Source organism: Callionymus lyra, chromosome 1 (assembly GCF_982586985.1).
Source record: "Callionymus lyra chromosome 1, fCalLyr1.hap1.1, whole genome shotgun sequence".
Classification (NCBI taxonomy): Eukaryota; Metazoa; Chordata; class Actinopteri; order Syngnathiformes; family Callionymidae; genus Callionymus; species Callionymus lyra.
Window position 1 is genome coordinate 7,767,856 of NC_141818.1, and position 23,664 is coordinate 7,791,519.

A 23,664-nucleotide genomic window follows, 5' to 3' on the forward strand; every position below is an offset into this window, starting at 1 on the left:
CGGTTGGAAGGCCTGCAGCGTGAGAGTTGTTGCCCGGAAGGACCTGAACCTTCGGACGACGGAACGCTGGGATCGGACGCAATGACACTGATGACTCCTCGACTCAAGGAAGACACTTAGGGCTAATGGGGAGAGCACAAGCTCACTCGTTCTCTTCATGGATGTCAGGTCCAGAAGGAGTGACACCTTAGGACAAAATGTCACTCAGTTGCAGCAAGCCCAGCCTCCTGTGAGCTGCTGCCATGAGCCCCAGGGGGGATACACAGCGCCTGCTGACGTCACATGACGTCAAGCGTCCAGCAAATGTGTTGTCAACCGGACGAATGGAGAGAGCACGAGGCTCGCTCGCTCTCTTTGTGGATGTCTGTACAAGAAGGAGCGAGACCTCAAACAAAATGTCCAGTGGGACTTGGTCAAGAGGCTCAAATGTCAGGTCTGCGAGAGAATCCAGCACCAGCTGGAGATCCCGCCGAGGGCTGGAAGGCCTCACCGGAGGTTGAAGCCTGTAGGCCCCAACAAGAAATGCACCACCAGAGGGTAGGTATGCGCCGAAGCACCCGACGTGCCTTGTTGCTATGGCTGATGCGAACACTCAGTGTTGCCACAGTCCGTCTGTTATCCAGTAATGCTGCAGGAAAAAAACAGAACAGCAGAGACCAATCAGAGGCTGTGGTCCAGGGACCTGTCTGCACACCAGTGAGAGAATATCCCTCATTTGGAGGCATAAGCCTACGTGAGTACTAGACGGGGGGCCCACGCTGGAGAATGCCCGGGTCCAGAGTCCCGCTCAGCTTGTCCCATGCAAGAGCCACACTTTGAGAGGCAGACCCACAACCAGGGGTGCCGTCAGAGTCCCCCCTGCCCTGGGAGTACGGCCCGACCACTATTAACCTCAGACTCCCCCGCTTAGCTCCCCGAAACAAGGGGAGGAGTCGCTGCGGAGGAGGTAAGGCAAACAGTATCCGGCCAGCCAACTTAAGTGGGCCAAAGCGCCCACGCCTAGTGGGGGGCAATCAGAGGCCCTGAGCGAGAATGAAATGTCTATTTGAAGTTCTCCTTTTTGGCGTAGAGGTCCGCCACCGTGTGAACCAAGACCACATCTTGGCAGCCACGGCTCGGACATTCAGCACACCCGGCACATGCTGAGCTCTGAGAGAGAGCAGGTGACGGTCTTCCCACAGCCAAATCTTCTTTGCCACACTCAGAAGGGCTGGGGATCTGACTCCACCCTGGCGATTCACGTAACCGGTGGAGCTGTCTGATAGCACTAGGACGTTGGACTGTGACAGTTGGGGAGAGAGAGGTGAAGCAGGACGTTGTGAATTGCTTTCAACACTAGCCAGTTGAAGTACACCGGTCTGTCAGGGATACGTCTGTGAACACGTGTGTATTGTAATGAAGGATGCAACCTAATGGAACTCACCTTCTGAGGTTGGTTAGAGAGTTCCAAAAAACTTGATGTCCTGCAAAACCAAAGCGGGAAGGCTCACTTTTCGACCTCCGCCCGCTTAGGATGTAGCTTGAGACGACCAAACCATCTCTGGAGCTCCCTCATATGCAGCAAGCACAGCCGCACTGTCGTGTGAGCTGCTGCCAGGAGCCCCAGGAGGGACATAACAGCGCCTGCTGTCGTCCTTCTTTCTTCATGACGGCGAGCTGCCAGCAACTGTGTTATCAGTCGGAGAATGGGCTGTATACTCGTGTTCGGGAGGCACGCATATCCTTCCTCCCTATTCAGCAGTACCTCCAGGTAAACTAACTCCTTAGTGTCGCTCTTGCTGAGGTTCACCATGAACCCCAGGTTGGCAAAATGGCTCAACATCTTCTGTGTGTGAGCGTGACTTTCTGCCCCTGACCTGGCAAGGATCAACAAGTCACCAAATAGGTCAGATCCTCACCCCATTTGCTCTCATTGGTTCCAGTGCTGCATCCACACACTTGGTGAAGGCCCTGGGTGCTAGAGAGTAGCCGAACGGGAGTCAAGTGTATTGACACACTCGATCCTCTAGGGCGAGACTCAAGTACTTCTGATGTCTCTCGACTATCAGAATGTGAAAGTACGCGTCGGTCAGGTCGATAGATGTCATCCAATCTCCTGGACTTACATCTGTCAGCAGTCGTTTTTCCGTCAACATACGAAACGGGCGGGTGGCTATAAACCTGTTAAAATAGCTGACCCACTCCCTGTTCCGCCACTCGTGTCCAGAGACAAACGTGGGGTTGACGGTCAACTGTGCTGTGTGAAAAATATGCAAGATATGATGACTTTGTCAGAGGTCATTTAGAGGGTCACAAACAACACACAGCCACAATTGAACACTGTACCTTTAGTCATCACAATGGAGACTACAATGAGCTGTCCCAGTCTGAGCAAGATCTTCTTGTGAATGTCATCAATTGGAAGGACAAAACTTTATTACTTTCATTATCAAAAGTGATTACCGACATATTTCCTTTGAATCAACACCTGGGACGACAGGATGTTCTCAGATTAGAGCGACAGATCATCTCAACAATCACATACAACAATCATAATGCAGGCTGAAGAGCGATCAGGCAGAGTTGTGGATCCACAGGAAGCTCGAGCGCCATCTTTTGTTTGCGAGATGGTTGTGATCGCAGACACAAGGTCGATTGGTGGCGATGTCCCCACAACGAGGATGGTGCTCGTGCACAGCACTTTCCGTGATGGCATGTCGCACTTCCTGAGGGACACCTACTGAACAGGTCTGGTGTCATTTGACACAGGTGTGCAAGTTCGATTCCAAGCATGTCTGCTGTAGCTAGCTCTGTGTTTGGTTACATTCCTATGATTCAGTGCTGAGCTGCGGGCTCAAGTCCAGAGTAGTGTGTGTGCAGGCGGACCCGGGCCGGACAGGTTCTACACAGGTGGAGGGGGGGCGGGTCTCTGAGGCATGACAGGTTGAGTCAGCGGTTTTGGCTTCCTGAAAAACAGAAACACACATTCAGTTGTCATAGCAGTAAGACGGAAGCACAGAAGCTCACAGTGGCCCAGAAGTTCAGAAGCTAAAGGAAGTTCAGAAGCTAACAGTAACTCAAAAGTTCAGAAGCTAAAGGAAGTTCAGAAGCTAATAGTAGCCCAAGTTCTAACAGTGACTCTTACAAGGGAGGGGGGGGTGGCCTGGTGGCGAAGCTGGGCGTGGTCCTACCGGGCTCCGCCTCCTTGATGTGAAGAAAAAGCGTTACACGGTTGCAAAGTGTGTTGGCGTGAGAGTAATTGTGCATTTGTGAGTGTCTGTGTGTGCGTTTGTGAGTGAACATGTGGGTGTGATTTACCAGTTGTTGTGGACGGAGCAGCTGAACATTTTGCTGAAACGGAAGAAGAAATTTAAAGCGATCACAACCTTTAAAAATCATGTGACAGAACTCACTCCATCTCTGAGATTGTTGTTTCCGTTGCCACGGGTAACAGAGGCAGGAGGGGCATGTGGAGGAGGAGCCCTGTTTGGCAATGATGAAGGCGCGTCAGCCCTGATGTCATCAAAGAGGGACACAAGCGCGTGAGTGTGTTAATCGACAGTAAAGTGTTTCTCTGTGTGAGTCTCACTGGTGTCTCTTGTGTCGCCTCAGTCTGGCGAGGAGTTGGTTCCTGGTCAGGAGGAAGACGGCGAGGGCAGTAAGGGGACAGACGAGGAGAAAGAAGACCAGCAGGCCGTCTCTGAGGGACGTGTCCTTGTCTGTGGGGGGAGGGTTGTCAGTATCACGCGGCCTCTTATCGTGACGTCCTAACGTACCGTTCCAGGTCGGCCCACTGTCCACACTGCCGCCGTAGCCCCGCACCTGGCAGATGGGCGGATCCCAGCCATCGTCACAGTGACAGTTCTTGTTGCTGTTGCACACCTGAGACACAGAGACGACTGCAGCAGCGTGTCATGTGACTTAATCATCCGTCTGCACTCACCCCGTGACCGTGACACTTGGACGCCGCGTCACAGTCAAACTTCAGGACGTCTACGCCACGACACTCGAAGTTCATGCACACCTGGAGACCCCAGACAAACACCTTATGTCTCTCTGTCCAACTAGCTATTCATTTTCTCTGTGCCTCACCTTGTCCTCGCCACACTTAGTCCCCTCGTTGACCATACCCGGGTCGGGAACGTCAGACCCTAACCGGAAGTCGACTCCGTAGCATGTGGCTCCAGCGATGGGCGTGGTGATGACGGAGGGTTTGATGCCAAAAGCCTGGACCTCCTTCACATTGGTGCACTGCAGCTTCCCACAGAGAGCGTTCCTGCAGGGGTCACAGAGGTCACCAGGGGAGCTCAAGTAAGGCGCGCGGATTGGCTTTTACCTTCGCTCGCACTTCTTGTAGCCGTAGTTGTGATAGCCACAGTTCCCGAAACGGTCTCCGATGCTGTTGATGTCCTCAAAGCAGATGTCTGGCGCCGCCTTGGCCTCTGACCGGACACAGAGTAAAAGAGTTAGAGACAGGAAAAAGGGAGGAAGAGACCGAAAGAAGAAGAGGGAGAGTAAGAAAAAGAGAGAGACAGAAGGAGGACTTACTGGGTCCGAACAGAGTTTGACATTGCCCCTCATAGTGTCGACACTTCCCGTTGTAGCAGTACGCTTGTCCACCTCTGCAGGGCTGCCCGTCCTGTTACAGCAGCAGGGTGAACACAGGAAGTGACGTAGGGAAGGGATGACTCACCTGAACGTACACATCACTCTGGCACAGCGACGACGTGCCGTTACAGAACTCCGGGAGGTCACACTCGTCTGAGCTGGAGCGACACACCGAGCCTCCTGGGAGGAACTGAACACACACACGGTCAGCATGCGTCTGGCGGCAGCAGCGGGCTGGTCTCTCTCTACCTTGCAGGAGCGGCAACACTCTCCGACGGCACACTGAGATCCGGACGTGAGTTTGCAGGTGTTGAACTCACAGCAGGGGTCGTCCTCGCACTCCTGCCACACGCACACGCATGTTAGACAAATTTTTCCGACAAACGCACAACTCAAGCTCCCACCTTCTGCGACCCGCAGTCACACTCTTCTCCGGTGTCCACCAGTCCATTCCCACAGAAGGGGGCGCTGTAGGCCTCGTCGGGCCGCGGCACATTCAGGAGACATGAGGCGCTGCTCGACAAGACCAACTTCTCAAAATCATCGGCACTGCAGCTGCTGAAGTTCATGGATCCTCTGAAGGAGACAAGGAAGGAAAATGTGTGAGTGTAAATGTGTGTCTGTGTGTGTCTGTGTGTGTGTGTTTGTGTGTCCTCACGTGGCTCCAGAATTCATGATGCAGGAGGGGGAGGGGCATGTGCAGGATCGAGCATCGTCGTGGTTCATCCCCAGGTTGTGTCCGAGCTCATGAGCGACGATGGAGGAGAACACTGCGACGTTGTGGTTGGTGAACTGAGACACACACAGATAACAGCATTGATGACATCACTTCCTCCCCCAACTCAAGGTTCTGACTAAAAGTGAAGTCAAAGAGTGTTTCGCTCACTTTTATTTTTCTATTCAAACATTTTCTGTGTGTACACAACTATAGGGATCTACACACACCTGAGGCCACAAACATGTAAGTTAGTAAGTAAGTAATTGTTATTTGTATAGTGCTTTTCCAGACCAGGGTCACAAAGAATCATCATCGCAATCATCATCATGAATAGCTCTGAAAGTAAGAACCAGAATTTTAAAATTGATCCTGAAATCTTATCATCATGAGCGATCACCAGAGTTTCAGTTTTGTCCACATTTAGCTGCAAAGTGTTTTCACTCAGCCATTGTTTGATTTCTAGCAAACAATTGACTAAGCTGTTCAGCTCCTGGGGCTCAGTTTGATCAAATGAGCAGTAGAGCTGGATGTCTTCAGCAAAAATGTGATAAGAAACATCAGGAAATCTCTGAATGATTTTACCGAGGGGAATCAAGTACAGTAAAAACAATAAAGGACTCAGAACAGAACCTTGAGGGACTCCACACAACAGATCTGCTGATTCAGACCTAATTTGATTGGCAGATACACTAAAACTGCGCCCAGACAGTCCCACTTCATCCCTCAGTCTTCTCAGCGTGATCTGGTGATCAACTGTGTCAAAGGCTGAGGACAGATCCAAGAGAACCAGAACAGTGAATTTACCCGAGTCAGCCGACATCATGATGTCACTGGACACTTTCATTAAAGCCGTCTCCGTAGAGTGATGTTTACAGAAGCCAGACTGAAACTTCTCATGGATGTCGCTCTGATCCAGGAACAAAGACAGCTGCTCAGACACCACCTTCTCCAAGATCTTGGACAAGAAAGGGAGCTTAGAAATAGGCCTGAAATGACTGAGGTCGGTTGGGTTTAAGCCTGGCTTTTTGAGCAGAGGCTCCACACTGGCATTTTTAAATGCATTGGGAAAAACCCCTGTGGAAAGGGAGATGTTCGCCATTTTGGTAACCCAGGGGCCAATTACATCAAATACTTTGATAAAAAGCCTACAAGGAAGGACGTCACCTGAGCAAGAGGGGGGTTTCATCTTGTTCACTGGTGCCGAAATATCACCCAAAGATACAGCAGTGAAGGAAGACCAAGAGGAGGAGAGGGGATCAGAGAGAGTAGGTGTTCCAAACAAAGGGGGGAGAGATTTTCTCGTTGATCAATTTAATTTTGTCAATGAAAAATCTTCAGTCAGTTTCACAGAAGACAGGCTTGATTTGAGGAGCAGGAGACATGAGAGAATTAATCTTGTCAAACAACACTTTGGGGTTTTTCTTATTTGCTGCTACGAGTTTTCTGATGTAATCAGATCTAGCAGTTTCTACCATTTAATTGTAAGAAGACATCAGATCCATCCTCAAGTTTAGTGGACTTCCAGAGACGCTCAGTCTTTCGACAAAGTCTCTTCAGACTCAGGAGATCTTCATTTGTCAAAGGGCAGCGTTTTTTTTCTGAATTTTCAAGTTCGATTAAAGAGGTGCACGATGTCACAGTGACTTCAGCAGGAAAGTTCCTACCGTGTTGATGCCGCCGCCATGAGTCCGCGAGCACACGGTCGAGACGAACGCCATTCCAGCGGTGATCCCAAAACTCTTCTTCCTGTGAAGAGAGTGTGTAAGTGAGACATTGACTGAGTGAGAAACGTGGGTGAGACAGTGAGAGTGAAACTATGTGTGGGCGAGAGTGTTGACTGACAGGATGAGCTGGGCCGAGTCGTGGCGCCGGCGAGGAAGCAGCTCTTTTTCCCTCCACTGGGTGAAGCGGCTCAAGACATCCTGGGCTCCTCCCTCGAGACTGATCTTGTTCTGCTGAGTCCAGATCTCCAAACCGACCAGAACCACACGCACATTCAGCTGCTGGTAGATCTAGACACACACACACACACACACACGGTCAATCCTGAACTTTGTGTGTGATTGTAAGAGTTGTGTACTCACTCCATCGATGATGTTGGCCAGAAGAATCATCTGTTCTCTCACTGCTGTCTCGTTTTTGTTGACAAAACTGAACTGAAATACACACCAGGGATGTGAGTTTGTGCGAGTGGAATGTGTGTGTCTGCGTGTGTGTTTGTGTGTCTCACCCTCTCGTTGTCGACCACTAGCAGCAGCTCTACATAGTGAGTCCGGTAAAGAACAGCTCGCCTCACCTGCAAACATGTATGTTAGTGTGTCTGTGTGTGTGTCGATGTTAGTATGTGTGTGAGCTTTACCCGACTGTGTTGTTTATGATGAACCTCTTGACTCTGGTTCAGGTTGTGTGCATGTGTGTGTGGTACTCCACATCCTCGAGGTTGAGACTTCACATCCTTTAGACTGTAGAAAATGTGTTGTTGGGGGTCCGAGTCCAGCGGCTCGATCCCATAACTATCGTCAGGAAGATGAAGAACTCCTCTGGACACATCCAGGTAAACCAATGTGAGTGTGTGTGCGTATGTTTGTGTGTCTGTATGTGTGTGTTACCTGAGGCCGTCACACACGCTCATGGAAACGATAGAACCTTCCAAGTTCTGGACGAAGCCTTGATACTGACAGTGATTCTGAACAAACAAACAGTCATGACCACCGGAGGGCGCCACCTCACACTTTATATGCGAGTGTGTGTTTGTGTGTGTATATTTGTGTTACCTGGACAGGTGGAGAGTGTGTGAGCAGTGACCCGTTCTCACTGTAGGTGAAGACGGTGAAATCTGGCGAGAGCAGGTCCCTGGAAACATCCATGATTGTTATTGTGTGTTACTGTGTGTTTATTGTCACGATTGCCTTTTAATGTCTGTTTGTGTGTATTTTTTTGTCTGCATGTGTGTGTGTTCATTAGTGTGTGTGTGTTAATGTATAAGTCTGTAAGTGTTTTAGTTAGTGTGTGTGTGTGTTTGTGTGTTATCTGTTTTTAGTGCCTTTTACTTATTTTCCTTTTGTGCTTATTTTACTTTGTATCAACCGCTGTTGTTTTTAAAGTGCTTTATGAATAAAGTTGAGTGAGTCTGTGTGTGTATCATAATTTGCCAGTCAATATGAAGTTTTGTGTATGTTAGTGTATGTGTTTGTGTACGAGTGTAATATCTTAGTCAGTATTTGTGTGTGTGTGTGTGTGTCTGTGTGTGTTTGCAATGTATCTGTGCACATGTGTGTCCAAACTGACCCGTTTCTGCTCAGGTGGATCACATGATCACGACCTGACAGAGGAAGCACGTAGGAGAGCTGCAGAAAAAAAGGCAGAGATCAGTGTCAGACCAGATTAATCAACCCTGAGTTAGGACCAGATGAAGTGGTCGTGATTAAAAACCCTGTCAACATAAGCGATGAGAAGATGTGATGTCACTGAAACACAGCTCCTTAAATGAGTGTAAACAGTGTTTTGGCGCCTCTAACAGGCAGGAAACGGACTTACCCGGAGCTTAAGATAAATAAAGAGAAATCCCATCTCAATCCTGAAGTCATTTAATAAATGGGAGAGCAGAATTCTTGCCTGCAGGGGCCACTGAGCTGTGATTGGTTCTCCTCTTCCTAATGTGTCACCCAACTCTAGCCTGCAGGTCTGGACGGGTAACTGGGTGTGCTCTTTCTTTTTTTTACATTTTTCCGAAATGATGTCATCACAAATCGTCGACCCACAGTGTGACTCCACACACACTGATGTTCACAGACAAGCTGTGTTTGTGAGAGTGTGTGTCTGATGACCTCATCAGTAGAACACTGACTCTGCATCTCTGACAGGATATGACAGGAAGTTGTGTCCAGTCAAAAGTGCATATCCTCAAAAATACTCACACAGGAAGCAGAAAGAAGAACTCACTTGACTAGGCGGAGTTCCATCTGCGCTTCTCCGCAGCCGTCCACCGATTGCACGAGGAACTATCAGCTGATAGGAGGACAGATGCTCCGTCTGCCGGTCTGAAGACAACATGATTGACAAGACAGTCAAAAACTCTGAGACCTTCTTAAAACTGGGAGACTTTGTAACATCTCTCAGACTCTCTTGTGACGCTGAGACTCTCTTATGTCTCTGAGACTCTCTTGTGACGCTGAGACTATCTTATGTATCTGAGACTCTCTCGTGACTCTGAGACCATGTTGTAGCTCGAAGACTTTTTAACAAATCTGAGACTCTCTTGTTACTCTGAGACTCTCTTATGTCTCTGAGACTCTCTTGTGACTCTGAGACCATGTTGTAGCTCAAAAACTTTTTAACAAATCTGAGACTCTCTTGTTACCCTGAGACTTTTTTATGTCTCTGAGACTCTTGTGTGACTCCGAAACTCTCTTGTGACGCTGAGACTCACTTGTGACTCCGAAACTCTCTTGTGACGCTGAGACTCACTTGTGACTCTGAGACTCTTATGTCTCCGAGACTCTCGTGTGACTCTGAGATTCTCTTGTGACTCTAAGACTCTCTTATGTCTCTGAGACTCTCTTATGTCTCTGAGACTCTCTTATGTCTCTGAGACTCTTGTGTGACTCTGAAACTCTCTTGTGACGCTGAGACTCTCTTGTGACTCTGGGACTCTCTTGTGTCTCTGAGACTCTTGTGTGACTCTAAGACTCTTTTATGTCTCTGAGACTCTTGTGTGACTCTAAGACTCTCTTATGTCTCTGAGACTCTCTTGTGACGCTGAGACTCTCTTGTTACTCAGAGACTTTGTAACAACTCTGAGACTCTCTTATGTCTCTGCGACTCTTGTGTGACTCTGAGGTTCTCTTGTGACTCTAAGACTCTCTTGTTACTCTGAGACTATCTTATGTATCTAAGACTCTCTTGTTACTCTGAAACCATGTTGTAACTTGAAAACTTTTTAACAAATCAGAGACTCTCTTGTTACCCTGAGACTCTTGTGTGACTCCGAAACTCTCTTGTGACTCCGAGACTCTCTTGTGACGCTGAGACTCTCTTGTGACGCTGAGACTCTTTTATGTCTCCGAGACTCTCGCGTGACTCTGAGATTCTCTTGTGACTCTAAGACTCCCTTATGTTTCTGAGACTCTTGTGTGACTTTGAGACTATCTTATGTATCTAAGACTCTCTTGTAACTCAGAGACCATGTTGTAACTTGAAGACTTTTTAACAAATCTGAGATTCTCTTGTGATTAAGACTCTCTTATGTCTCTGAGACTCTTGTGTGACTCTGAGACTCCCTTGTGACGCTGAGACTCTCTTATGTCTCCGAGACTCTTGTGTGACTCTGAGACTTTCATGTGACTCCAATACTCTCTTGTAACTTCGGGACTCTTACTCTGAGACCATGTTGTTACTCCTTTGAAACAACTTTGACACTCTCTTGTTACTTTCTTGTGACTCTCTAACGGCCCTCTCATGACTCTAAATCAATCGAATGACTCTCTGTTGACTCAAATATGCACTTGTGACTCTGGGACTCTCTAAAGACTCTTATGACTCGGAGACCTTTTAACAACTCCAAGACTCTGTGAAGTCCCTCCGTGGACTGGTACCACTTAATGACTCTGAGACTTTGTTGTAACTACTCTCTTGTTACTCTATGCAGACCTTGACACTTTGTAATAACTCAGAGACTCTCGAAATACTCTTTGTTGACTCATACTCTTGTATGACTCACCAAAAATTGTGAGACTCTCTTACGAGGCGAGACCCTCCAACACACATAACACGTTTGAAGTGACATAGACACACACAAAACACACCTGTGCACAGAGAAGTTCCGGTCAGCAGAACCAGGCAGAAGAGGTCCAGCGGGATTCGTCTATTTCTCATCATCTTTTTCCTCAACTGCGGTCACTTCCTCTCGGGGTACTCCCTCCACCTTCTCATGCTGTGACCCCAGGAGAGGCGCGCCCTGACGGTCGAGCCATCTGGAGTCCCGGACCTGGTTCAGAACTTCATTGAGCTCCTGCCGACGATCAGAATCGAAGGTTGTCTGTGGGCACTACTCCAAGTTGTCCTGGTTCTGCCCTTCTCCCCGAGCTCGAGTCGCTGATCCTCGGTCTAGCCCGCTGTGGCACTACTCACTTCCGGTGAGGGGTTTCAGAACAAAATCGCAGAGAGGAAAACTGGGTCGACATGGATGCGCATTTAAGGACAGCCTGTGACGTGCCACGAACGTGCGTTGACGTCACGTAACAAACATGGTCTTTCTTCTCTCCGGGGATCCGTCGATGTGTGTTTGTATCAACAACGTGCTGTTCAGGGGCTTTATTGCGACACTGATCCGGGAGTCTTCTGTCACGTGACCAGACGATCAGCTGCAAAAACACAGACAGAGGCGCGCATGCGCACTACCTGGATGATCACTGAGGCCCATAAAATCACTGCACTGTTGATGTTTAAAAGTTTGTATTTGTCTAGTTTTCTCAGAGTTCAAGATTCGATGTTTTTGACTTAGGTCTAAAGTTCCACTTTTCAGCAACAAACAATGCAGGTCAGAGAACAAACCAGTACAATTTCAGTAACAAGATTGTTTATTGAATGACACATCAGAGTGGATTCCTGCTGTCATGATTGACAGGTCAGAAAATGGGCGTGGTCTCCAGTACCCTCACACGTGCGGCAAACTCCGAGACACAACGTTCCACTTCTGCGTTAATGGCTGCTGTCGACGCCGACGGATTCTGTTGCAGGAATTGTACGATCCCGAGGATACACTCCCTCTGAATGGACACACACACACACACACACACACACAGATTAAAACTGGGTATTTCACCTATGACCTCGATTAATGCACTTATCAGGTTCAGACTTGATGATTTAGTGATGGAGGACATGAGTTACAGAGTCTAAGAACAAGCAGAAGAACTGGGGAAGACAATAGCTTTCCTCTGATAGAACTATGATAACAAAAATGTTATGTTACATTTAAAAGGCTATACATTAAAAAATGTTGAATTAAGAACATTGTTTTTGTTTAATAATTGGATTTCTAATATTAAACTCTGTGTAAAAAAAACATTAATTCACATTTCAATTATTTCCAAAAACATTTTTAATATAAAAAATATTTAATCCAATACAAAAAATCTACTTTCTTAATAAAAGAGGTTTATTCAGATTCATATTTAACTAAGTTATTCAATAAACAAGTAAATGCTTACAAAAAAAATGTAAATATATAAAATAAAAAATAGCTAAATAGTTATAGTAAAATATTTAATATTTTGATGTTACTGATATACTTACATTGTTGACACGATGTTTATTTAATATAAGTTTAACATCAAGAACCAACATTAAACCAGGATCAGGCTGCCTTCATGCTTGATTTGGTTTTAGTGCTAATTTGTTTGTTATTTGATTTCATTATTTTATTATGTACTGCGACCACAAAAAATCCTATGTTGTGTTTACAACACTGGCAATGAAATATATTCTGATTCTGAGCCATGAAGGTTCTGAAGACAGAGGAAAGTTCCGTCTGACGTGATGATGTTGGCAGATGTGTTCCTGTGTGTGTCCATATGGTGTGTCTACCTTGTATGTTTCCACCTGGTTCTGGCCCGTGACGCGGTTCCACAGCTGTTGGGCCACCTGTAGCCCAGTCACTGTTGTCAGGACCTGACGGTCCGCATCACTTTGAGACGACAACCACTCAAGTAGCGCCACCTGCAGGAGAACGAGATATTGGTGGAACATCCTCACACAAAACACACACACAGTCAAGGTCCAGTCCAAAGTAGATATGGCAGTAAACTAACAAGTGTGTTTCTGTGCCACAGTAACCCCTCCAACACAAACCCCACACTCGAGACTTTGGACCTGGTTTCGCTCTGGGCGGACGGGTGTCGCCGTCCAGAACCTGGGTCCGCTGTTCTGAGTTTCGGTAATAACGAGTGAAAAACATCGATGACGTCACCTGCTGCACCAGCTGTCCGCTCGTCATTTCTCCCGGAGAATTCATCAGAATACGAAGAGAGGAACAATCATTCACGGAACCACACACGTCTGTTATCAGTCCAAACCTCTGACTTCCCTTGTTTGTCTTTTTTTTTCTTCCACCATCAGAGAATGTGCCTCTTGCGCCCCCAGTGGAGAGATGTGTACAATGCATTTGCTGAAAGTGACCTTTAATTAAGGCGACAAAAGTCAAAGCAATAAATCTTTTATTTTATGTGAAATAACATTGTATTAACAAAACTACTTGTAATAGATAAATGACAAAAGGCATTTTCATTTCATAAAATTATTCTTGCGAATAAACCATTACCCAAGAATGACGACTGTTATCCGGCAGTTCATGAGTTTGGACCAACAACACAACATACAAGATATTTGTGTTCATTATATTGAAAGATTATAGTATATAGTAAAAGATTACCAGCCTCGATAATCATCCAGAAAAACATTCAGCAGTTTAATCATGAAATCAATGTTCTGTTGTTTCAATACTGAACGTTTTCTTCTATATTTTTCAAGAACTCAGCCCAAGGATGGATGATAGATACATTCAAGTACTACAGAAAAGTAGATGTGTGTTACGTTTGTTTCTTTATTCAGGACAAAGACCAAACGGCTAAGGTCAGAGGTCATCTGGTTTCTTCCTGAAGGAGCCCAGCTGTTTGGTGTTGACGTCACGTAGCTGCTCCAGCTGCCGCTCGGCACGGCGGTACAAGTACTCGATGTGCATCACGTCTGTCTTCTGGATGCGAGAGTTCTCTCGGAACTCGTCGCGGATGCGTGGAATGAACCCGGGCTTGTCTCGTCCCGCACGCAGGAACCGACGGTACAGAGTCAGAATCTGCTTCTGCAGCTTGCTGTGACGAGACATCGCTGGAGGAACTCACAAGGTCATGAGGTCACGCGACTCTGTGCAGCCTGAGGACGAGAAGACACATTCAGTACTGTCAGGACAGGGACTTGAACCTGTTTCATGTAATGTCTGTGAATCCTTCAGTTCCCTGAACCTCTGAAGACTGAAGGTGGCTCTTCTCACTTAGTCCACTTGCCTAACCTCATTTTCTCCTGAGGTTCTCCTCTGGTCTTAAATTCTCCTCTGAAGTCTCTCCGGAGTGATCAATAAAGTTTTACCTTACCTTACCTTTCCCCTGACCTCAAGATCTACTCTTAAGTTCTCCCCTGATCTTACGTTCTCCTTAAACCTAAGGTTTTCCTCAAGTTCTCACATTCTCCTCTTAAATTCTCCATTGACCTCACATTCTCCTCTCAAGTTCTCCTCAAACCCAAGGTTCTCCTCTCAAGTTCTCACATTCACTTCTTAAGTCTTAATTGACCTCACGTTCACCTTTTTTTTTTTTTTTAAATCAGTTTGTACAGACTTATTTGAATAAAAATCAATCTATCTAAAAAATACAGAAAGTTGACATACACGAACAAAAAGATATACAAATAAATAAAACTATTAGAATATACTTATAATGCAATTTAAATGCTAGAGCTCTCTCTGTACATTATATCGTTTTCCCCCTGACCTCAAGTTCTCCTCAAACCTCAAGTTCTCCTCTGGTTCTCTCCCTCTGATCTGATATCACGTGCTCGTCTGACCTCACGCACTTGACCCCAGTTCTCATCACCACCTGACTCACCTGTGTGACTCGATGGTTCATCACTGACGTCCAAACATGTGTTCTCACATCAAAAACACCCCAACAGGGAGAAAGATGTTAGCATGTGAAATAACGAGGGCTAATGTTGCGTCATATCCGCTTCCCGTAAAAACAAAAGAGTCAACGTATACATACAGTAGTTTTGTTTGTTTTAAAGCGCGTGTTTGGAGACATGTGGTTTTCTATAAAGCAAATGTAGGCCCGAAATCGACGTGTGACTGAAAAATTATCAAAAGTGCAGCAGGAATCTTACCCTTGAAGTTTATTCTGAAGCCCCCAAACCGGAAGTATTTCCTAGCACCGTGTCAGGTGTCACAACAGAGCCAGAAGAGATCAGTAGGATTGTGTTGCTAAATTCCTGGTGGTACCGTTGTGTTGCCAGCGTCGTCGAGGTACGTTTGTGTTTACAATGTTGTGTCGGTACAGTTGTGGTGTCACTTTGTGGTGGTTCAATTGTGTTGTCACATTTGTGGTGGTTCAATTGTGTTGTTACATTTGTGGTGGTACAGTTGTGTTGTCAAATGTGTTATGGATAGTTGTGTGTCTTTCATGTTCAGGATCTTTATCTTCCTCTCTCCAGATCTGTCAGTCAAGAGTCAGGAAGGTCATGTGCGAGGTGTCGCGGGGTCATGGGCAGGTTGAGGATCAGGTGGAGCAGCTGCTTGCCGGTCGGGGGTTAGAGGTCACAGCCTGTGATGTCGGTCTGGACCAGAGCAAGCCGGCCGCTCTGAGGAAGACCGTCACCTACATCGTGTGTGCGGTCATCTTCAACGAGCAGGTGAGTCCTTGTGACCTGTGACCTCACTCCAACATGCAGTCAAGTACACCAGTTTTGTGTGTGTGTGTCCAGAACCAGGTGCTGATGGTTCAGGAGGCCAAACAAGACTGTTACAAACAGTGGTACCTGCCAGCAGGTCGGGTGGAGGTGGGGGAGACCTTTGAGGAGGCGCTGAAGAGAGAGGTGCAGCACAGGCACACACACTCTTGTACACACACACACACACACACGCACTCACTGGCCATCGTTCAGGTGAAGGAGGAGGCAGGGTTGGAGTGTGAGCCGGTCACGTTGCTGCTGATACAGGAACAAGGACCTCAGTGGATCCGCTTCGTCTTCCTCGCCAAAGTCACAGGTAGGAGTCCCTGACATACAGGACACGGGTTAGATCAGCGTGTGTGTGTGTCCTGCAGGGGGCAGCATCAAGCTTCTGTCTGCAGCGGATCAGGAGTCGCTGCAGGCCACCTGGTGGGATCAGCAGGCGGCCCTCCATTTGAGAGGGCGAGACATCCTTAGTCTCATTGAATGCGGACTCAAGTGGGTCTTTGTTTATTTGTCCATGTTATGGTAACCCCTGACCTCCCTCCGCTGTGGCAGGTACCGACAGGACCCCCGGCACCCTGTAACTCGACCCATTGACTTGAGTTGTCGTCATGTGGTCCAGAGGCTGGTCCTGGTCTTCACCAGCACTGCAGGAGATCTCTGGATCCTGTTGGTCCGTGGTACGTAGTCCAGCTTCTGTGACACCGATCATTTCAATGACAGAAACCATGGCAATGACGGTAACCATCATAACAATGGCGGTAACTATGGCGACTGTGAAAACGGTTGTTGTGGTGATGACAGTAGCCATGGGGATGATAGATACCCTAACCATAGCAACTGTGACAACTGTTACTAAGTAAGTAACCTCTGCAACAATGCAACTATGGTGATCATATTTAACATAACTATGGCGGTTACCACAGCAACTGTGAAACAAGTACATGTGGCATTGACAATATCTATAGTGATGATAGTTACCGTAGCAATTGCGATTACTATGACAATAGTTACCGTGGCAACAGTAACCTTGGTAATCACAGTAACCAAGGGTAATTATGGTTATTGTAACCATGGCAGTTGCTGTGGCCATGGTGACAGTAAACCAGTTATATAACAATGGTTACAATGGAATCAGCACTAACGGCCTTGTAACAATGTTTTTTGGTTGTTCTCTATGACTTTGGTGACAAAAGGTAATTGAACTGTTTCTGTCTCGTAGCTCCAGAGCTGCACCTTCCCACGGGGGCAGCAGTGAGGACTCACACGGTGACGTGGGCCGCCAACATGGTGGTCCAGGACGCCATGCCGTCGGCGTACTACGACCACGACGTCAACACTCTGGGCGTCTTCAGCCTGCAGCACAATGGTCGGCAGCATGGGCGGACCGACGGGGTCTGCTTCAACACGCTGGTGTTGCTGGTTCCGGACTATGTCCAGCGCAATGAGGACGGAGAGAAACTGGAGCCCAGGACCAACACTGAGCCTCCGGCCCTGGAAAACCCTCGCTACCTCTGGCACAAGGTCCAGAAGCAAGAGCTCAAGGAAAAGTTACTGGGCAGGCAAATGTCCCTGTTACCCCTGCACAGCCTCTACTGACCCTGTAGGACCTGGTCTACCATATGACTTGTTTTTCAGTGTAGGAGCTGGTCTACAACCTGACTTGGTCTTCGGTATAGGATCTGGTCTACAGCCTGATTTGGTCTTCAGTGTAGGATCTGGTCTAGAGCCTGACTTGGACTTCAGTGTAGGATCTGGTCTAGTGCCTGATTTGGTCTTCAGTGTAGGATCTGGTCTACAGCCTGACTTGTTCTTTGTTGTAGGATCTGGTCTACAGCCTGATTTGGACTTCAGTGTAGGATCTGGTCTAGAGCCTGACTTGGTCTTCAGTGTAGGATCTGGTCTACAACCTGACTTGGACTTCAGTGTAGGATCTGGTCTAGAGCCTGACTTGGACTTCAGTGTAGGATCTGGTCTACAGCCTGACTTGGACTTCAGTGTAGGATCCGGTCTAGAGCCTTACTTTGTCTTCAGTGTAGGACCTGATCTACAGTCTTACTTGGTTTTCTGTCTAGGATCTGGTCCACAGCCTGACTTGGTCTTCAGTGCAGGATCTGGTTTACAGTGTAAAACCTGGACTTCAGCTTATGTGCTTGTGACTGTAAATAAAAGTAAAATATTTGTTGTGTGTTGTTGAATGTGTGCCTCGCTTGTGTTTGTGAAAAGTCGCCAGTCAACAACAGAGGCACTGTTTTTTATTTCAGGTGACACCATGATGCTGTTACATCAGGTAATCTGACTCGTTCTCCTGACCATGTGTATCTTCATGATCAGGATAAATCATTCTCCTGGTCAGGTGACTCTTCCTACTTCCTCTCAATCGATTTAACTTCCTGGTCGGGTTCTCCTGGTCAGCCGACTAAACTTCCTGGTCAGGTGACTCGTTCTCCTGGTCAGCCGATTCAACTTCCTCGTCTGCCAATTCAACTTCCTGGTCAGGTGACTCGTTCTCCTGGTCAGCCGATTCAACTTCCCGATCAGCCGATTCAACTTCCTCGTCAGCCGACTTGACTTCCTGGTCAGGTGACTCGTTCTCCTGGTCAGGTGACTTGGCTATCTCAACTTTTCGTGTGTCAAGCTTCTTCAAGTGCTTGTTTCTATTCTCCAGACGAACAACCCATTGAGCCCGTAACCTGCAGAACAACAGGAAGTGAGGTCATGTTGGCGTGTGAGTGAAAGGAAACTCCTAGCGTCCGATTGGACAGCTGAACAAAAGTGCATGAGTGAGCGAGTGTGTGTGTGTGTGTGTGTGTGTGGGTATTTATTAAGAGTGCTCGTTGTGTGTTTCGGTTCATCAGATGTCGCTGACCTGCAGCAAATGATCAAACAGTTAATCCTGTCTCACTGACAGCTGCGTCTCCCTGTCTGCCAGACAGGATCTGGTCCTGGTCCAGGTTCTGATTGTGTGGATGAAAGTTCTGGAGGGTCAGCGAGTGTCCTCGTTAGGGACTTGTAACTGGACACGCTCGAGAGTGTTGACACTGTTCTTCATGCCCGGGATTATTCCATTTGTTCTTCCTGACGAGTGTCTAGACCTGTCTCACCTTCATCTGTCTCACTTCCTGATTATTCCATTTGTTCTTCCTGACAAGTGTCTAGACCTGTCTCACCTTCATCTGTCTCACTTCCTGATTATTCCATTTGTTCTTCCTGACGAGTGTCTAGACCTGTCTCACCTTCATCTGTCTCACTTCCTGATTATTCCATTTGTTCTTCCTGACGAGTGTCTAGACCTGTCTCACCTTCATCTGTCTCACTTCCTGATTATTCCATTTGTTCCTCCTGACGACTGTTTAGACCTGTCTCACCTTCATCTGTCTCACCGCTGGTTTATTCCATTTGTTCCTTCTGACAACTGTCTAGACCTGTCTCACCTTCATCTGTCTCACCGCTGGTTTATTCCATTTGTTCCTTCTGACAACTGTCTAGACCTGTCTCACCTTCATCTGTCTCACTTCCTGATTATTCCATTTGTTCTTCCTGACGAGTGTCTAGACCTGTCTCACCTTCATCTGTCTCACTTCCTGATTATTCCATTTGTTCCTCCTGATGACTGTTTAGACCTGTCTCACCTTCATCTGTCTCACCGCTGGTTTATTCCATTTGTTCCTTCTGACAACTGTCTAGACCTGTCTCACCTTCATCTGTCTCACCGCTGGTTTATTCCATTTGTTCCTTCTGACAACTGTCTAGACCTGTCTCACCTTCATCTGTCTCACTTCCTGATTATTCCATTTGTTCTTCCTGACGAATGTCTAGACCTGTCTCACCTTCATCTGTCTCACTTCCTGATTATTCCATTTGTTCTTCCTGACGAGTGTCTAGACCTGTCTCACCTTCATCTGTCTCACTTCCTGATTATTCCATTTGTTCCTCCTGACGACTGTTTAGACCTGTCTCACCTTCATCTGTCTCACCGCTGGTTTATTCCATTTGTTCCTTCTGACAACTGTCTAGACCTGTCTCACCTTCATCTGTCTCACCGCTGGTTTATTCCATTTGTTCCTTCTGACAACTGTCTAGACCTGTCTCACCTTTATCTGTCTCACCGCTGGTTTATTCTATTTGTTCCTCCTGACGACTGTCTAGACCTGTCTCACCTTCATCAGTCTTACTTCCTGATTATTCCATTTGTTCTTCCTGACGAGTGTCTAGACCTGTCTCACTTCCTGATTATTCCATTTATTCCTCCTAACGACTATTTAGACCTGTCTCACCTTCATCTGTCTCACCGCTGGTTTATTCCATTTGTTCTTCCTGACGACTGTCTAGATCTGTCTCACCTTCATCTGTCTCACGGCTGGTTTATTCCATTTGTTCTTCCTGACAACTGTCTAGAACTGTCTCACCTTCATCTGTCTCACCACTGGTTTATGCATTTGTTTTTCCTGACAACAGTCTAGAACTGTCTCACCTTCATCCGTCTCACTTCCTGATTATTCAATTTGTTCTTCTTGCTGACTGTCCAGACCTGTCTCACCTCCACATATCTGACCTCCAGATAATTCCATTTGTTCTCTCCCTACGGACTGTTCATACCTGTCTCACCCTAATACCCGTCTCTCCTCCACGCCGCCACCTGTCTCACCTCGATCTTACCAAACTTCTCTTCGCCTGTCTCTCCTCCACGTCGCCACCTGTCTCACCTCCATCCAACCATCTTCTCCGCCCCGCTTGTCTTTCCTCCATCTCGCCACCTGTCTCACTGCCATGTTTGGTTGTCCGGTACTGGCAGCAGCTGTCGGGTCGTTGTGTCATCGCTGTGAGATTTTCTCCAGGAAGCACGCGCTCCCTGACTCCGCCCACGGCTGCGCCTCAATTAGCGGGCGGTGGGAGAGGCCTGGTAACGGATAGCCGGGGGGATTTAGAGCGACACAGTCCTGATGGCTCGGGATTAGAGGAGGCGTAATGGAGAGTAGGGGGGATTAGAGAAGACGTGTGGGTCAACAGGGGACGCTAATGTGGAGAATCCCGACCGACTCAGAACCAGAACCAGATAAAGCCCTTTATTCCTGCTGATCCTCAGACACAACAGGGCCAGTGAACCTCCACACCCGAGGCCATGGTGCTCCAGGCTGATGTTGGACCACAGGTTTCTGGTCCTAGGACTCTCTCCAAGTTCATGTCCCGTCACCACGGTGACCTTCAGCTGTTTTTAGACGGTTTCAGGTTCAGCACCATCAGACCCAGTCATGAACTGGATCCCGGATCAGCGCCTATAAACCACATTCTCGTGACCAAGATCGTGATGATGTCACTGACCTGCACAGGGCGCTGCTCTCCGCTCGCTTCTCCTCTTTCTCCACATTCTGTTGCTCCACCGCCGCCTTCGACTCCCAGAAACTCTTGATGTGAAGTTTGTCGTGAATCAGAGCCACATTCATCTGAGAAGGACCGGGAGTCATAGTTACTCCTCCGACATCACTAGAACTCATAGTTACTCCGCAGATATCACCAGAAGTCATAGTTACTCCTCAAACATCACCAGAAGTCAAAGTTACTCCTCAAACATCACCAGAAGTCAAAGTTACTCCTCCGACATCACCAGAACTCATAGTTACTCCTCAGACATCACCAGAAGTCATAGTTACTCCTAAGACACCAGCAGAAGTCAAAGTTACTCCTCCGACACCACCAGAACTCATAGTTACTCCTCAAACATCACCAGAAGTCAAAGTTACTCCTCAGACACCACCAGAACTCATAGTTACTCCTCAAACATCACCAGAAGTCATAGTTACTCCTCAGACACCAGCAGAAGTCAAAGTTACTCCTCAGACATCACCAGAACTCATAGTTACTCCTCAGACACCAGCAGAAGTCATAGTTACTCCTCAGACACCAGCAGAAGTCAAATTTACTCCTCCGACATCACCAGAACTCATAGTTACTCCTCAAACATCACCAGAAGTCAAAGTTACTCCTCAGACACCACCAGAACTCATAGTTACTCCTCAAACATCACCAGAAGTCATAGTTACTCCTCAGACACCACCATAAGTCAAAGTTACTCCTCAAACATCACCAGAAGTCAAAGTTACTCCTCAGACACCAGCAAAAGTCATAGTTACTCCTCAGACATTACCAGGAATCAGTCACTCCGCCAACACAAACAAACAGGATCCACAGCTACTTGTCCAACACAAACAAACAGGAGTCACAGTTACTCCGCCAACACAATCAAACAGGATCACACCTACTCCTTAGACATTTCCAGGAGTCACAGTTACTCCTCAGACACAACATCACCAGGAGTTACAGTCACTCCTCACACTTCGGCAGGAGTTTCAGTTACTCTTCAAACACCTGCAGAAGTCAAAGTTACTCCTCCGACACGGACTAACAGAAGTCACAATTACTCCGGATTATTCCATTTGTTCTCCCTGACGACGGTCCAGACCTGTGTCATCTCTGGATTGTTCCATTTGTTCTTCCTGACAACTGTCGAGACCTGTCTAACCTCCATCTGTCTCACTTCTCGATTATTGCATTTCTTCTTCTAGCTGACTGTCCAGACCTGTCTCACCTCCAGATTATTCCATTTGTTCTCTCCTTACTGACCGTCCATACCTGTCTCACCTATCCATCGCCACCTGTCCAGAAAAATTTACTCAGACAGACGTGAAAGACACATAGACAGACAGTCGGGACTGACCTTCACGAGAGATGCCAACACCCGAGTGTGTGTTTGAGAGCCTGAGAGAGAGCGACCAAAAAAGAGAAAGGGCGAGAGAGGTAGAAAGAGGGAAGGAGAGAAGGAGAAAATTATTCGGAGAGAGAGACAGAATAAGTGAGAGACGAACAACACTGGAAGAGAGAGGTTAGAGAAAGATGAGAAAGTGGGGGAGACACACACTCAGAAAGAGAGACAGCTTGAAAGTCAGAGACATAGAGATGGGCGGAGTGAGAGTAAGAGGGAGAAAGTGAGGTGGAGAGAGACAGGTGGAGGACAAATGTTTCAGGTCAGGCCAGGTTAAAACTGACCAAACCCCGACAGACCGAGGTCCAAGTGGTCGTAGCAGATATAAAGGTTCAGGAAAAAAAAACGTAGACTTTCTCAGACTATGGAGGTCGATTTGTTTTTTTCATTTTTATTTAAAAATGTACAAAAAAAAATTGCTTCAATATAAGTTGCCTTATTCAATTGTAAAAAACAACAAAACAAAAAAATGTTTTTTTTTCACTTATACAGAAAAAAACCAAATCCACTTTCACTTCAGCAAAATAAAAAACAATTGAAAATTGTTTTCTATTTTAAAAACAAAACGGAAGGATATTTCTTGATTAAAGCAACCTTTTTGGGATTCAATAACTAAGACACACATTTCCCATCCGATCCTACTTTATAAAAACAGTTTAAAATTTTGTGAGTTGAAAAAACTTTACCTAATATTTTTGGGACTTAAAAAAAAGAAAAAATAATAATAAAGATACACTTTTTTACTTCAACAAAAAAACGAATTCAAAACCGTTTCCGCTTCAACAAAAATAAATAAATTAAAAGCCGTTTTCACTTCAACAAAAAATAATAATTAAAAGCAAAAAATAAAGGATTGAAAATATATTTCTTGATAAAAGCAACTATTTTTGGATTGCACAACTGAGACACGTCCCACCATCGTCATTCTATGACCCAAACACAAAAGGATTTTTAATTTGAATACATTGAGAAAACTTTTATATTGACAAGATTGTTTTTGATTAACTTAAAAAAAAAAAAATCATAATAAAGAGACACGTCTACCTCCATGTCAGACTGAAGGGCCCTCCCTAGAGCTCAGGGCTTGTTCCGCAGCGCCCCC

The 23,664-nt window shown here is 46.8% G+C and overlaps 4 protein-coding genes and 1 long non-coding RNA gene across 6 annotated transcripts; 1 reads left to right on the forward strand and 4 right to left on the reverse strand.

Moving 5' to 3' along the window:
• Positions 1 to 2,393: 2,393 nt before the first annotated feature.
• Positions 2,394 to 11,597, reverse strand: LOC148087777 (disintegrin and metalloproteinase domain-containing protein 9-like). The gene is made up of 24 exons (XM_087790973.1): positions 11,110 to 11,597; positions 9,248 to 9,345; positions 8,594 to 8,652; positions 8,080 to 8,158; positions 7,915 to 7,991; positions 7,665 to 7,845; positions 7,536 to 7,601; positions 7,390 to 7,461; positions 7,148 to 7,317; positions 6,970 to 7,051; positions 5,246 to 5,379; positions 4,992 to 5,163; positions 4,837 to 4,929; positions 4,673 to 4,777; positions 4,528 to 4,618; positions 4,316 to 4,421; positions 4,072 to 4,255; positions 3,923 to 4,003; positions 3,756 to 3,861; positions 3,569 to 3,698; positions 3,393 to 3,492; positions 3,298 to 3,330; positions 3,125 to 3,183; positions 2,394 to 2,945 (listed from the first exon to the last, which is right to left on the reverse strand). The coding sequence occupies exons 1-24, from the start codon at positions 11,180 to 11,182 to the stop codon at positions 2,882 to 2,884; spliced, it is 2,415 nt and encodes an 804-aa protein (XP_087647099.1). The 5' UTR covers positions 11,183 to 11,597; the 3' UTR covers positions 2,394 to 2,881.
• Positions 11,598 to 11,865: 268 nt separating this feature from the next.
• On the reverse strand, positions 11,866 to 13,416 carry LOC148087778 (uncharacterized). The gene is made up of 3 exons (XR_015711879.1): positions 13,275 to 13,416; positions 12,893 to 13,024; positions 11,866 to 12,072 (listed from the first exon to the last, which is right to left on the reverse strand). It is a non-coding gene; the product is annotated as an uncharacterized LOC148087778 (long non-coding RNA).
• A 473-nt stretch (positions 13,417 to 13,889) lies between these two features.
• sdhaf1 (succinate dehydrogenase complex assembly factor 1) lies at positions 13,890 to 15,058 on the reverse strand. The gene is made up of 2 exons (XM_087796510.1): positions 14,962 to 15,058; positions 13,890 to 14,233 (listed from the first exon to the last, which is right to left on the reverse strand). The coding sequence occupies exon 2, from the start codon at positions 14,184 to 14,186 to the stop codon at positions 13,938 to 13,940; it is 249 nt and encodes an 82-aa protein (XP_087652636.1). The 5' UTR covers positions 14,187 to 14,233; positions 14,962 to 15,058; the 3' UTR covers positions 13,890 to 13,937.
• A 248-nt stretch (positions 15,059 to 15,306) lies between these two features.
• On the forward strand, positions 15,307 to 18,000 carry nudt18 (nudix (nucleoside diphosphate linked moiety X)-type motif 18). Its single transcript, XM_087791032.1, has 7 exons — positions 15,307 to 15,374; positions 15,563 to 15,760; positions 15,833 to 15,943; positions 16,013 to 16,115; positions 16,174 to 16,297; positions 16,358 to 16,482; positions 17,025 to 18,000. Exons 2-7 carry the CDS (start codon positions 15,590 to 15,592, stop codon positions 17,399 to 17,401), a joined length of 1,011 nt encoding a protein of 336 aa, XP_087647158.1. The 5' UTR covers positions 15,307 to 15,374; positions 15,563 to 15,589; the 3' UTR covers positions 17,402 to 18,000.
• A 51-nt stretch (positions 18,001 to 18,051) lies between these two features.
• LOC148087781 (uncharacterized) lies at positions 18,052 to 22,731 on the reverse strand. 2 transcript variants are annotated; one of them, XM_087796545.1, is made up of 3 exons: positions 22,518 to 22,731; positions 21,125 to 21,246; positions 18,052 to 18,495 (listed from the first exon to the last, which is right to left on the reverse strand). In XM_087796545.1, the coding sequence occupies exons 2-3, from the start codon at positions 21,244 to 21,246 to the stop codon at positions 18,222 to 18,224; spliced, it is 396 nt and encodes a 131-aa protein (XP_087652671.1). In that variant the 5' UTR covers positions 22,518 to 22,731; the 3' UTR covers positions 18,052 to 18,221. The 2 variants fall into 2 exon arrangements, with proteins under 2 accessions (XP_087652671.1, XP_087652662.1); XM_087796536.1 differs by lacking the exon at positions 22,518 to 22,731 and adding an exon at positions 22,263 to 22,479.
• Positions 22,732 to 23,664: the final 933 nt, after the last annotated feature.